Raw genomic sequence first — 14,625 nt, 5'->3', positions numbered from 1 at the left:
CTTAGTTGGGATCAAGTACAGGTACTGTTAAGATATAATTACCCCTTATTGGGGCAGAACAGCCCTATTGGGTTTATTTCATGGTTAAATGATTCCCTTTTCTCTGTAATAATAAAACAGTACCTGTACTTGATCCCAACTAAGATATAATTACCCCTTATTGGGGCAGAACAGCCCTATTGGGTTTATTTCATGGTTAAATGATTCCCTTTTCTCTGTACAAGCTCTCGATGCCGTAGAATCCAAGAAACAAATGATAAAATTGCTACAAGATGGTACTATACCCCTTCCAAACTGAAACTAATTTATAAGGATACCAGCGATATCTGCTTGAGATGCAACAAAGACAAAGGCTCATTGCTGCACATATTTTGGACATGTCCACTTATTCAGCCTTTCTGGAACACTACAGCACCTACAGCGCAACATGGTTTCACCGGCTATCTTCCAAAGAACCGGACTTCTACAAACAATCTATAACCCAGCTCGCTAGAGGGACATCCCTACCCCATTCCTTCTTTCTTTCCCCTTTTTATTTTTAAGTTTTAATACAATGTATAACTTTGAATGAATATAACACGTAAGACGCAATTATGTGTACTGTTACCCCCCACCTTTGTTACCCAAAATCAATAAAAATCATATTAAGAAAAAAGCTTAGAAAGGCGCTAAGCTAAAGTCAAAAGGGCCATGATCAAATTCAAAGAGTACCCAGCGGTCTCCCTTCCAAGCACTGACCAGGGCAAGCCCTGCTTAGCTTTCCAGATCTATCACGATCAGGTTCATTCAGGCCCCAGGTGACTTGGAGAATTCCTCCACAGTGACGGAGGCAACACCCACCTCCAAAAGTCCGCAGGGGATGGTGCCTCCCCAAGGAGGGTTCTACCACTGCGCCTGTAAAACCTTCAATTCCCCTCACTGCTAAGGAACCCTGAAAGGCCATATCAGTGCAAAGCCTGCCTGTTGCTACCACTGCAGCCATGAAGCAGGAGGAGCCTAGCTGGCTGAGGACTGCATCGCAGCTGAACTTATATATGGTGGATCCAGAGATGGTGGCCAGGAGTGCTGTGGGGAGGGGTAAGCAGTGGCACCAACACCTGGCGCATCCAATCCGGAATTCAACCAAACCAAGAGGAAATCCCCAAAACCAAAGTGGGACCTCATGGACTTTGGGCCTCTATCCGGGAACTCGTCCTTCAAAGAGGAGGAACCAGTAACATCCCCAGAGCCATCGCAACCATCTTTACACCCTATGTGCCTGCCACAGATGACCATTTCTGGGTGGCTCCAGGAAGGGCAAACCCTGTAAAGCAGCGCACAGTCTCCAGAGTGCAGAGGATCATCAATGCCCAAGTGTTTGAGAGGTGGGGCTACTATATGCCCTACGCTCCAGAATGGGTCTACGATAAAGTTGAGAAGCATCTGGAGGAGTGGATCTATGGTGATCTGGTCCATAGGGAGAAACTGAGGTCCCGGGGAGTGATCCTGCCCAAAGGCAAAAGGATGTGAACCACCTCTATGACATATCAAAATCTCCTTTGAGGACACAAGGGCCAAGTATGACCGCCACTTCTGAAGTCCTAATTGGTTTCCTCAGGCTTGAGGAATTGTGTACCCGGGAGGGTGGGAGAAATCCATAGGTACCATCATATACCCGGATCTTCCACCAATTTGCTCCACACCTAGAGACTCCCTCTACGTTTGAGACATCTAGGGTGTGACCCTGCACTGCCGTTTGTTGCCCCACAATAATGGGCTTGCTCATTTAATTTGTTGAACCCTCTCCTTGGAGAGACAATTGACTGTAAATAGTTGGGTTCTAGAGACAGGACTGCTGAGCCCTCACTCCAACATCTACCTGAACCTGCCTTTAGGTGGGACCCATTGCCTTTTCTGCCTCTTACGGGGTACGGGGGTTGGAAGGAATGGAAGGATGTTGGTACTGTGTTATTTTTGCACTAATTCATGCACTGCTTATTATGCTTGAACATATGTAATTATATTCCCTATATTCCCCTGGGTGAATGTAGGGACCCATAGGGTTTAGCCCTCCTATCGCTTTAATCCCCTACCAGTTCTTTTTATTACTGTTACTGGGCAGAGCCCCATGTATCTAGTTGGCACTATGCCTTATATCTTATTGGTTATTAGGGTTGTACACGCCCCCTGCAGACTAATATAGTGTCTAGCAGGAGGGTGTGGCTTCCTCTTTAGCTGCCTCTGCTTCTCGGGTGAAGGACCACTGAGCCTGGGAGCAGAAACAGGCCCCAGTAAAGCCATTTACCCCAGAGTGACAACATCCACTCTGGTGAAGTCGGGGACAGGGCCCCATGAATGAGGATTAGTTAGATAGTTACTCTAGTCAAGCTCTCTCTAGGGGAGTGAGGTAGAAAGGGAAGGAAGCAAGGGCAGTTTTCCAGCCCCACCAAGGAAAGTAGTAGGAAGTATTTCTTCCATCCGGCAATGTTGCCTCAGCAGTAGGGCCATGGGGTAGAGATAGGAGACAGGTTAAAATAAACCTTGATCCCTACTCACACGCTAGGGGTATCAACCTGAGGACTGGGGTATCTATCCTGACTGTTTCCATAGGGGGTACCAAGCTGCCCAGGTGCATTTACCCTGCCCAGACTCCAAAGGAGGTGGAATATCATTTCCATTGCTGATCAGTATCATTCCCAGTCACACAGAATCCCCCAATATGAAGCCAGTGAGGGTCTGTAAAGGTGGGTACAGGGGCAATTCCAGATACTCCCAGTAGGTGTCAGTGTTAGCCTTACTGTACAGTGACCCCCAGCCCCAGACCAATGGGCCTTGTAATAATGTCCAACTCCCAGACAACCCATAGTGGGGACCTGGCACCCCAAGAAATAATTCCAAATCCTGGTGTATTGTATAAACCGAGCAAAATAAACTTTATTTAGACCATATAAATTATTTAAATCTTGTTTTCTCTTGTATCCCCAATCAGAGCTACAGACAGGCGCCATTTTGTGCAGACTCATATTAAGGCAAAGTAGTTTAATCAGATTAATCAGAGTGGGTCTCCTCCTCCCAACTGTCTGTTCTTGTAAAGCCCAAATGCTTCCCCCTGCCCCGGGCTTCTCTTGGTACCGCCCTCAGATTATAGAAGGTGGTCCCTTCCCAGCTGCCCCCAATGGTTACAGTGCGGCCTTGGGCTGTGAGGAGCCGGACCCTGTAGGGAACACTTATTCTGGCTTTCTGGACTGACGCCCCCATACGTACAGTTTTCCCACTTCCAACCACAACAGGTTCTTGTAGCGATAAAGTCACCTAAAATAAAGAACAAAATGTTCAGAATCAGTCATTGTGCCCCCCTGGCATTCCCAGTACCCAGAGGCACAAACAGCCCCCCCCCAGCCCAATAAATAGTGACTGTCTGTGGCACCTTACAGCCCCCCTGGCATTCCCAATACCCAGAGGCACAAACAGCCCCCCCAGCCCAATAAATAGTGACTGTCTGTCTATCACGATCAGGTTCATTCAGGCCCCAGGTGACTTGGAGAATTCCTCCACAGTGACGGAGGCAACACCCACCTCCAAAAGTCCGCAGGGGATGGTGCCTCCCCAAGGAGGGTTCTACCACTGTGCCTGTAAAACCTTCAATTCCCCTCACTGCTAAGGAACCCTGAAAGGCCATATCAGTGCAAAGCCTGCCTGTTGCTACCACTGCAGCCATGAAGCAGGAGGAGCCTAGCTGGCTGAGGACCGCATCGCAGCTGAACTTATATATGGTGGATCCAGAGATGGTGGCCAGGAGTGCTGTGGGGAGGGGTAAGCAGTGGCACCAACACCTGGCGCATCCAATCCAGAATTCAACCAAACCAAGAGGAAATCCCCAAAACCAAAGTGGGACCTCATGGACTTTGGGCCTCTATCCGGGAACTCGTCCTTCAAAGAGGAGGAACCAGTAACATCCCCAGAGCCATCGCAACCATCTTTACACCCTATGTGCCTGCCACAGATGACCATTTCTGGGTGGCTCCAGGAAGGGCAAACCCTGTAAAGCAGCGCACAGTCTCCAGAGTGCAGAGGATCATCAATGCCCAAGTGTTTGAGAGGTGGGGCTACTATATGCCCTACGCTCCAGAATGGGTCTACGATAAAGTTGAGAAGCATCTGGAGGAGTGGATCTATGGTGATCTGGTCCATAGGGAGAAACTGAGGTCCCGGGGAGTGATCCTGCCTAAAGGCAAAAGGATGTGAACCACCTCTATGACATATCAAAATCTCCTTTGAGGACACAAGGGCCAAGTATGACCGCCACTTCTGAAGTCCTAATTGGTTTCCTCAGACTTGAGGAATTGTGTACCCGGGAGGGTGGGAGAAATCCATAGGTACCATCATATACCCGGATCTTCCACCAATTTGCTCCACACCTAGAGACTCCCTCTACGTTTGAGACATCTAGGGTGTGACCCTGCTCTGCCGTTTGTTGCCCCACAATAATGGGCTTGCTCATTTAATTTGTTGAACCCTCTCCTTGGAGAGACAATTGACTGTAAATAGTTGGGTTCTAGAGACAGGACTGCTGAGCCCTCACTCCAACTTCTACCTGAACCTGCCTTTAGGTGGGACCCATTGCCTTTTCTGCCTCTTACGGGGTACGGGGGTTGGAAGGAATGGAAGGATGTTGGTACTGTGTTATTTTTGCACTAATTCATGCACTGCTTATTATGCTTGAACATATGTAATTATATTCCCTATATTCCCCTGGGTGAATGTAGGGGCCCATAGGGTTTAGCCCTCCTATGGCTTTAATCCCCTACCAGTTCTTTTTATTACTGTTACTGGGCAGAGCCCCATGTATCTAGTTGGCACTATGCCTTATATCTTATTGGTTATTAGGGTTGTACACGCCCCCTGCAGACTAATATAGTGTCTAGCAGGAGGGTGTGGCTTCCTCTTTAGCTGCCTCTGCTTCTCGGGTGAAGGACCACTGAGCCTGGGAGCAGAAACAGGCCCCAGTAAAGCCATTTACCCCAGAATGACAACATCCACTCTGGTGAAGTCGGGGACAGGGCCCCATGAATGAGGATTAGTTAGATAGTTACTCTAGTCAAGCTCTCTCTAGGGGAGTGAGGTAGAAAGGGAAGGAAGCAAGGGCAGTTTTCCAGCCCCACCAAGGAAAGTAGTAGGAAGTATTTCTTCCATCCGGCAATGTTGCCTCAGCAGTAGGGCCACGGGGTAGAGATAGGAGACAGGTTAAAATAAACCTTGATCCCTACTCACACGCTAGGGGTATCAACCTGAGGACTGGGGTATCTATCCTGACTGCTTCCATAGGGGGTACCAAGCTGCCCAGGTGCATTTACCCTGCCCAGACTCCAAAGGAGGTGGAATATCATTTCCATTGCTGATCAGTATCATTCCCAGTTACTTAGACCCCCCCAATATGCAGCCAGTGAGGGTCTGTAAAGGTGGGTACAGGGGCAATTCCAGATACTCCCAGTAGGTGTCAGTGTTAGCCTTACTGTACAGTGACCCCCAGCCCCAGACCAATGGGCCTTGTAATAATGTCCAACTCCCAGACAACCCATAGTGGGGACCTGGCACCCCAAGAAATAATTCCAAATCCTGGTTTATTGTATAAACCGAGCAAAATAAACTTTATTTAGAACATATAAATTATTTAAATCTTGTTTTCTCTTGTATCCCCAATCAGAGCTTCAGACAGGCGCCATTTTGTGGAGACTCATATTAAGGCAAAGTAGTTTAATCAGAGTAATTAGAGTGGGTCTCCTCCTCCCAACTGTCTGTTCTTGTAAAGCCCAAATGCTTCCCCCTGCCCCGGGCTTCTCTTGGTACCGCCCTCAGATTATAGAAGGTGGTCCCTTCCCAGCTGCCCCCAATGGTTACAGTGCGGCCTTGGGCTGTGAGGAGCCGGACCCTGTAGGCAACACTTATTCTGGCTTTCTGGACTGACGCCCCCATACGTACAGTTTTCCCACTTCCAACCACAACAGGTTCTTGTAGCGATAAAGTCACCTAAAATAAAGAACAAAATGTTCAGAATCAGTCATTGTGCCCCCCTGGCATTCCCAGTACCCAGAGGCACAAACAGCCCCCCCAGCCCAATAAATAGTGACTGTCTGTGGCACCTTACAGCCCCCCTGGCATTCCCAGTACCCAGAGGCACAAACAGCCCCCCCCAGCCCAATAAATAGTGACTGTCTGTGGCACCTTACAGCCCCCCTGGCATTCCCAGTACCCAGAGGCACAAACAGCCCCCCCCAGCCCAATAAATAGTGACTGTCTGTGGCACCTTACAGCCCCCCGGCATTCCCAGTACCCAGAGGCACAAACAGCCCCCCCAGCCCAATAAATAGTGACTGTCTGTGGCACCTTACAGCCCCCCCGGCATTCCCAGTACCCAGAGGCACAAACAGCCCCCCCCCCCAGCCCAATAAATAGTGACTGTCTGTGGCACCTTACAGCCCCCCTGGCATTCCCAGTACCCAGAGGCACAAGCAGCCCCCCCAGCCCAATAAATAGTGACTGTCTGTGGCACCTTACAGCCCCCCCGGCATTCCCAGTACCGAGAGGCACAAACAGCCCCCCCAGCCCAATAAATAGTGACTGTCTGTGGCACCTTACAGCCCCCCTGGCATTCCCAGTACCCAGAGGCACAAGCAGCCCCCCCAGCCCAATAAATAGTGACTGTCTGTGGCACCTTACAGCCCCCCCGGCATTCCCAGTACCGAGAGGCACAAACAGCCCCCCCAGCCCAATAAATAGTGACTGTTTGATACTCAGAGTTCCCTGTATAACTCAGCCTGCAGCCTTGTGCCTTTATATGGGGGGCACAGAACCCCTCAGTGACTGCTAATATCCTTATCATTTACAGTAGGGGGTACATTACCCCTTATAATACATGAGTGATACTCAGAGTTCCCTGTATAACTCAGCCTGCAGCCTTGTGCCTTTATATGGGGGGCACAGAACCCCTCAGTGACTGCTAATATCCTTATCATTTACAGTAGGGGTACATTATCCCTTATAATACATGAGTGATACTCAGAGTTCCCTGTATAACTCAGCCTGCAGCCTTGTGCCTTTATATGGGCACAGAGCCCCTCAGTGGCTGCTAATATCCTTATCATTTACAGTAGGGGGTACATTATCCCTTATAATACATGAGTGATACTCAGAGTTCCCTGTATAACTCAGCCTGCAGCCTTGTGCCTTTATATGGGGGGCACAGAACCCCTCAGTGACTGCTAATATCCTTATCATTTACAGTAGGGGGTACATTATCCCTTATAATACATGAGTGATACTCAGAGTTCCCTGTATAACTCAGCCTGCAGCCTTGTGCCTTTATATGGGGGGCACAGAACCTCTCAGTGACTGCTAATATCCTTATCATTTACAGTAGGGGGTACATTATCCCTTATAATACATGAGTGATACTCAGAGTTCCCTGTATAACTCAGCCTGCAGCCTTGTGCCTTTATATGGGGGGCACAGAACCCCTCAGTGACTGCTAATATCCTTATCATTTACAGTAGGGGGTACATTATCCCTTATAATACATGAGTGATACTCAGAGTTCCCTGTATAACTCAGCCTGCAGCCTTGTGCCTTTATATGGGGGGCACAGAACCCCTCAGTGACTTATAATATCCTTACACTATACAGTAGGGGGTACATTATTCTCTGATCCCGTTACCTCTCGCTCATTGGTGTTGGTGAAATCCCACCGGTGAGTGACGTTATTATCGAGGGAAATCCTGGAAGCCCTTTCCATGCCAATAACAGGAATCCCCCCGGTGAAAGTGGTTTCTGCCTCCCCCACAAACACAATGTTATGATCATGAATAAATCTGCTCACTTCCTTTATGGATTTCCTGAAACTGAATGAAAGAAAGGATTAATATCTGCTATTTACTTGCCATTGTCTCATTATTCCCATTACTTACTGTATATGTACAATTGTTTCATAATTAAGACAATGTTTTTCTAGAATCCCATTTGGGGGGGTTACTGGTGGGAAGAAAACTAAATCCATAGAATCAATAGCATCGTTCCCCGGGGGCTCAGTAATAAGAGAGGGTAAATCACTCACCTGAAAGTCTCATTTAATGTGCCGCCCCCGTCGCCGTTATCATAGGTCTCTTCCATTAATATCATATTCCTTTCTGTGACAATTTCCCCCAGTTCAGGGAGGAACTCAAAGTCCTGGATCTTCTGAATGAACGTTGCTCCGATGAAGCCAAATAGCCTGTACCGATGATAGTCGGGGCCCAAGAACGTGGCCTTCTCCCAATACCCCGGGTTCCCCTGAGTTGGCTGGGGCCCTTTATACAGTTTGCCATCAGCCTTACTGACCCACCAGAGGTTTCCCTCAGGGCAGAAAGAGATCACATGGGGGGAATCTCTGCCGTCTCTTTGGCTGAGTGCGGTTCCCAAGTCCAACCAATCACTGTCTGTCTCTGCTGGTCTGACCCACATCTGAATCCGACCATCGCTTGTTATTGCATATAAAGCCCCTTGTGGGTCGAAGACGATAGAGTCGGTATCACTGCAGTTATAGTTTCCTACATATTCACCCAGGTCCCCAACCCAGTTCTGGCTTTCATCCTCTGGGCGGGGGCCCCAGTAAAGTGATCCAGAATCCCCCACTGCACAGAGAAGCCCCCTGGGATCAACTGAGAAGAGTTTAAACACGTCCCACGCACCGCACCCAATTCTTCGGTCGAGGGAGAACAAGATTTGGTTGACACAAGACAACACTGGGCCGGTGTAGAGATTTCCCTCTCGGATGGCAAAGAGTTTCCCAGTAGGACTCAGGGCAATGTTATCTAATCCCTCAAGTCTCCCCAGAGTTATTGCCCTCGTGTGGAAGTTATCTGTAGGGTCCCGGGGCGGGGGGGCAACTCTCACTGTATAATCCTCATCCATCACCAGTAACATTGTCTCTGCAAAGGGAAAGTAATGCCAATCTGACTAATACACAGAATATTCACTTACCTGTAAGTAATAATGAAGCAATTCAATATATGAACGGGCCCCACACTTTAGTCTAACGATCATTAAAGGCCCCAGGGTATCTGCAGGTATAAATGCCCCCCCTCCCTCATTCATCGGTGTATCTGTAAATTATATCAGCTATTCAATATATAAATGGACCCCACATACTAGTGTAACATACTTTAAAGGGGCAGTTCACCTTCAATTTGACTTTTAGTAGGTTATAGAATGAAAAATTCATAGAAACTTTTTGAATGGTCTTCATTTTTTTTTTAAATAGTTTTTGAATTATTTGCCTTTTTCTTCTAAAAGAAACTACTGTTTACAATTTTATTGATATTTTTACATTTTATTACTTACCTTTCTATCCCCCTATTCATATCTCAGTGTCTCACTCACATCTCTGCTTAGTCGCTCGAGTAATTTAAATCCTAGCAATTAGCTAGCTTCTATAATTTGGACCCTAGTAACCAGATAGCTTCTATAATTTGGACCCTAGTAACCAGATAGCTTCTATAATTTGGACCCTAGTAACCAGATAGCTTCTATAATTTGGACCCTAGTAGCCAGATAGCTTCTATAATTTGGACCCTAGTAACCAGATAGCTTCTATAATTTGGACCCTAGCAACTAGATAGCTTCTATAATTTGGACCCTGGCAACCAGATAGCTTCTATAATTTGGACCCTAGCAACCAGATACCTGCTATAATTTGGACCCTAGCAACCAGATAGCTTCTATAATTTGGATCCTAGCAACCAGATAGCTTCTATAATTTGGAGCCTAGCAACCAGATAGCTTCTATAATTTGGACCCTAGCAACCAGATAGCTTCTATAATTTGGACCCTAGTAACTAGATTGCTGCTCCCCCCTTCATTATTATTGAATAAAATAAAAAACAAACCTTCATTCACCTCCAGCCGACAGGACTTAGAGATGGGGCCCCTCAGGGCAGAGTGAGTGACCCTCACAGTCAGTTCTGCCCCATCATCTTCCTCTATGTCGGGGGTTATATGGATTGTGCACTGACAGTTGAAGTCGCCATTTTTACTTGTTGTTATTACAGGAACCATTTCCACTCGCAGCGCCCTCTGTGCCGGGGGCAGATTAGTCTCCCCGTTACCCACTAACCCTTCTCTCTCTGGCTCAACAGCCAAGTGCCCCTCTGCACTTTGTGACACTGCAGTAAATGGCAGAGGTTTTTCCCCAGGTTTCCAAGAGAGAATCTCAATCTGTTCTTTGCCTTTTCTTTGCAAATATAAAGTGATTTCAGTGGGTTCTGGCAGGGACCCGGGGATCCGACAGCTCAGGGTGGATTTTCTCAGATGCACCAGGCGTTCCGCTCCCCCAATTGGAGAAGGTTTTGGGGGTTCTGTTAATGTAAAGCAAGGGGGGAGCTGCTGTAAATGAGCTGTATTGGTCCCATAGAGATACAGAGGCTACAGGCCATGCACATTACACAGGTTATAATGTAGATAAATAATGTTACAGTTAAAGCTGTGGAGCCCATTCCTGGGTTAATAACAATGATTAGTCCTTAATATTAATGCAGTTATATATGGGCATTGTATCTGCATTCCCTATTCCACCCTATGGCAATACAGGGGTTAATTGACTCGAGTCTCCCCCTAATCTGTACCCAAGAAATCAGATGTCGAGTGTTTATGTGCATTCCCATTGGCCGAGACCTACAGGGGAGCTCAATGATAAACCTGCCCCCCTAATTCTGTATAGAATGTGCCAAAAAATGTAATTCTATTGCCCAAAAACAGACAAGTGTCGAATATAATGTACCATTGCCCTGCACAGGTAGAGTTCCATGTTTGCTCCAGAAACACGACTATAGTTATAGTATAGAATGGGTTAAGTTCTAGAGATCATTAAAATATAGGACATGTGTCAATAGGCAGAGACAAGAGGGATAGGACAGATAGGACTGGGATTGGTTAGTGTGTATGCATGATTACTAGTGAATAGGCAGAGACTAGAGGGAGAAGGCAGACAGGGCTGGGATTGGTTAGTGTGTATGCATGATTAATAATGAATAGGCAGAGACTAGAGGGAGAAGGCAGGGCTGGGATTGGTTAGTGTGTATGCATGATTAATAGTGAATAGGCAGTGACTAGAGGGGGAAGGCAGGGCTGGGATTGGTTAGTGTGTATGCATGATTAATAGTGAATAGGCAGAGACTAGAGGGAGAAGGCAGGGCTGGGATTGGTTAGTGTGTATGTATGATTAATAGTGAATAGGCAGTGACTAGAGGGAGAAGGCAGGGAGGGCTGTGATTGGTTAGTGTGTATGCATGATTAATAGTGAATAGGCAGAGACTAGAGGGAGAAGGCAGGGCTGGGATTGGTTAGTGTGTATGTATGATTAATAGTGAATAGGCAGTGACTAGAGGGAGAAGGCAGGCAGGGCTGGGATTGGTTAGTGTGTATGCATGATTACTAGTGAATAGGCAGAGACTAGAGGGAGAAGGCAGGGCTGGGATTGGTTAGTGTGTATGCATGATTAATAGTGAATAGGCAGAGACTAGAGGGAGAAGGCAGACAGGGCTGGGATTGGTTAGTGTGTATGCATGATTAATAGTGAATAGGCGGAGACTAGAGGGAGAAGGCAGGCAGGGCTGGGATTGGTTAGTGTGTATGCATGATTAATAGTGAATGGCGGAGACTAGAGGGAGAAGGCAGGCAGGGCTGGGATTGGTTAGTGTGTAAGCATGATTAATAGTGAATAGGCAGAGACTAGAGGGAGAAGGCAGGCAGGGCTGGGATTGGTTAGTGTGTATGCATGATTAATAGTGAATAGGCAGAGACTAGAGGGAGAAGGCAGGCAGGGCTGGGATTGGTTAGTGTGTATGCATGATTAATAGTGAATAGGCAGAGACTAGAGGGAGAAGGCAGGCAGGGCTGGGATTGGTTAGTGTGTATGCATGATTAATAGTGAATAGGCGGAGACTAGAGGGAGAAGGCAGGGCTGGGATTGGTTAGTGTGTATGCATGATTAATAGTGAATAGGCAGAGACTAGAGGGAGAAGGCAGGCAGGGCTGGGATTGGTTAGTGTGTATGCATGATTAATAGTGAGTAGGCAGAGACTAGAGGGAGAAGGCAGGCAGGGCTGGGATTGGTTAGTGTGTAATGCATGATTAATAGTGAATAGGCGGAGACTAGAGGGAGAAGGCAGGGCTGGGATTGGTTAGTGTGTATGCATGATTAATAGTGAATAGGCAGTGACTAGAGGGGAGAAGGCAGGGCTGGGATTGGTTAGTGTGTATGCATGATTAATAGTGAATAGGCAGAGACTAGAGGGAGAAGGCAGGCAGGGCTGGGATTGGTTAGTGTGTATGCATGATTAATAGTGAATAGGCAGAGACTAGAGGGAGAAGGCAGGGCTGGGATTGGTTAGTGTGTATGCATGATTAATAGTGAATAGGCAGAGACTAGAGGGAGAAGGCAGGGCTGGGATTGGTTAGTGTGTATGCATGATTAATAGTGAATAGGCAGAGACTAGAGGGAGAAGGCAGACAGGGCTGGGATTGGTTAGTGTGTATGTATGATTAATAGTGAATAGGCAGAGACTAGAGGGAGAAGGCAGGCAGGGCTGGGATTGGTTAGTGTGTATGCATGATTAATAGTGAATAGGCGGAGACTAGAGGGAGAAGGCAGGCAGGGCTGGGATTGGTTAGTGTGTATGCATGATTAATAATGAATAGGCAGAGACTAGAGGGAGAAGGCAGGGCTGGGATTGGTTAGTGTGTATGCATGATTACTAGTGAATAGGCAGAGACTAGAGGGAGAAGGCAGGCAGGGCTGGGATTGGTTAGTGTGTATGCATGATTAATAATGAATAGGCAGAGACTAGAGGGAGAAGGCAGGGCTGGGATTGGTTAGTGTGTATGCATGATTAATAGTGAATAGGCGGAGACTAGAGGGAGAAGGCAGGCAGGGCTGGGATTGGTTAGTGTGTATGTATGATTAATAGTGAATAGGCAGTGACTAGAGGGAGAAGGCAGGCAGGGCTGGGATTGGTTAGTGTGTATGCATGATTACTAGTGAATAGGCAGAGACTAGAGGGAGAAGGCAGGCAGGGCTGGGATTGGTTAGTGTGTATGCATGATTAATAATGAATAGGCAGAGACTAGAGGGAGAAGGCAGGGCTGGGATTGGTTAGTGTGTATGCATGATTAATAGTGAATAGGCGGAGACTAGAGGGAGAAGGCAGGCAGGGCTGGGATTGGTTAGTGTGTATGCATGATTAATAGTGAATAGGCAGTGACTAGAGGGAGAAGGCAGGCAGGGCTGGGATTGGTTAGTGTGTATGCATGATTACTAGTGAATAGGCAGAGACTAGAGGGAGAAGGCAGGGCTGGGATTGGTTAGTGTGTATGCATGATTAATAGTGAATAGGCGGAGACTAGAGGGAGAAGGCAGGCAGGGCTGGGATTGGTTAGTGTGTAAGCATGATTAATAGTGAATAGGCAGAGACTAGAGGGAGAAGGCAGGCAGGGCTGGGATTGGTTAGTGTGTATGCATGATTAATAGTGAATAGGCGGAGACTAGAGGGGGAAGGCAGGCAGGGCTGGGATTGGTTAGTGTGTATGCATGATTAATAGTGAATAGGCGGAGACTAGAGGGGGAAGGCAGGCAGGGCTGGGATTGGTTAGTGTGTATGCATGATTAATAGTGAATAGGCGGAGACTAGAGGGGGAAGGCAGGCAGGGCTGGGATTGGTTAGTGTGTATGCATGATTAATAGTGAATAGGCGGAGACTAGAGGGAGAAGGCAGACAGGGCTGGGATTGGTTAGTGTGTATGCATGATTAATAGTGAATAGGCGGAGACTAGAGGGAGAAGGCAGGCAGGGCTGGGATTGGTTAGTGTGTATGCATGATTAATAGTGAATAGGCGGAGACTAGAGGGAGAAGGCAGAGGGATAAGGAATCGTCACAGCACAAGAACTAAATGAAATAAATACAGAAATTGCATTAGACAATTGTTACTTTTTGCCTTAAAATTCAAGTAAGATATAAATTAAAAATAATACAATTTTTGCATTTAGTGCCCCTTTAAATCTGTTCATATCCAATAGACAAAATAGTGTTGGGACTGTGCCCTGCAGTACAGATACCTCACACACACACATACAGTAGGCAGGGAAGGGAATCTCTATATTTGCACTTGCCTTTTGTTACTCTGCGTCTCGGTAGGAACCTCTCGTTGCTGGAGATGTCACTGTCTCTGTCCCACCGGTCTCTGTACATTGAATCATAGCAGCTCTCTTCTTTCCAAATGTCTTCTGGTGGTAACTTAGGGTATGAGCGTTTCTTCCGCCCCCTGCCCCGGGCTTCTCTTGGTACCGCCCTCAGCTTATAGAAGGTGGTCCCTTCCCAGCTGCCCCCAATGGTTACAGTGCGGCCTTGGGCTGTGAGGAGCCGGACCCTGTAGGGAACTCGCACTTTGGCTTTCTGGACCGACGCCCCCATACGTACAGTCTTCCCACTTCCAACCGCAACAGCTTCTTGTAGCGATAAAGTCACCTAAACGAAAGGAGAAAATGTTTGGATACAGCAGTTGCGCTACGGGATCGTTAGGGGCTTATTTATCCATTTTTGAATTTGTGAATTCGAGTTTGTT

General features: G+C 47.4%; 1 protein-coding gene across 6 annotated transcripts in view; it reads right to left on the bottom strand.

The window, feature by feature from the left end:
• The window catches only part of LOC100498645, a 94,024-nt gene that overhangs the window by 66,432 nt on the left and 12,967 nt on the right, over window positions 1-14,625 (bottom strand). For 3 of the 6 annotated variants that reach the window (XR_004222184.1, XR_004222185.1, XR_004222186.1), the window contains exons 9-12: window positions 14,174-14,528; window positions 9,897-10,364; window positions 8,087-8,939; window positions 7,691-7,874 (exon numbers count right to left, since the gene is read on the bottom strand). Coding sequence is in view for 3 of the 6 variants with exons in the window: in XM_031900335.1 (XP_031756195.1) it covers window positions 5,734-6,006; window positions 7,691-7,874; window positions 8,087-8,939; window positions 9,897-10,364; window positions 14,174-14,528 (2,133 nt within the window). In the remaining 3 variants the exon portion in view is untranslated. Of the gene's footprint in view, window positions 1-2,886; window positions 3,292-5,608; window positions 6,007-7,690; window positions 7,875-8,086; window positions 8,940-9,896; window positions 10,365-14,173; window positions 14,529-14,625 lie in introns of those variants that run through there. The other 3 variants (XM_031900335.1, XM_031900336.1, XM_031900337.1) reach the window with 2 other exon arrangements.

Source organism: Xenopus tropicalis, chromosome 4, assembly GCF_000004195.4.
Source record: "Xenopus tropicalis strain Nigerian chromosome 4, UCB_Xtro_10.0, whole genome shotgun sequence".
Lineage (NCBI taxonomy): Eukaryota > Metazoa > Chordata > Amphibia > Anura > Pipidae > Xenopus > Xenopus tropicalis.
Note: the sequence above shows the minus strand (reverse complement) of the source record. Positions and strands in the feature narration are given on the sequence as shown.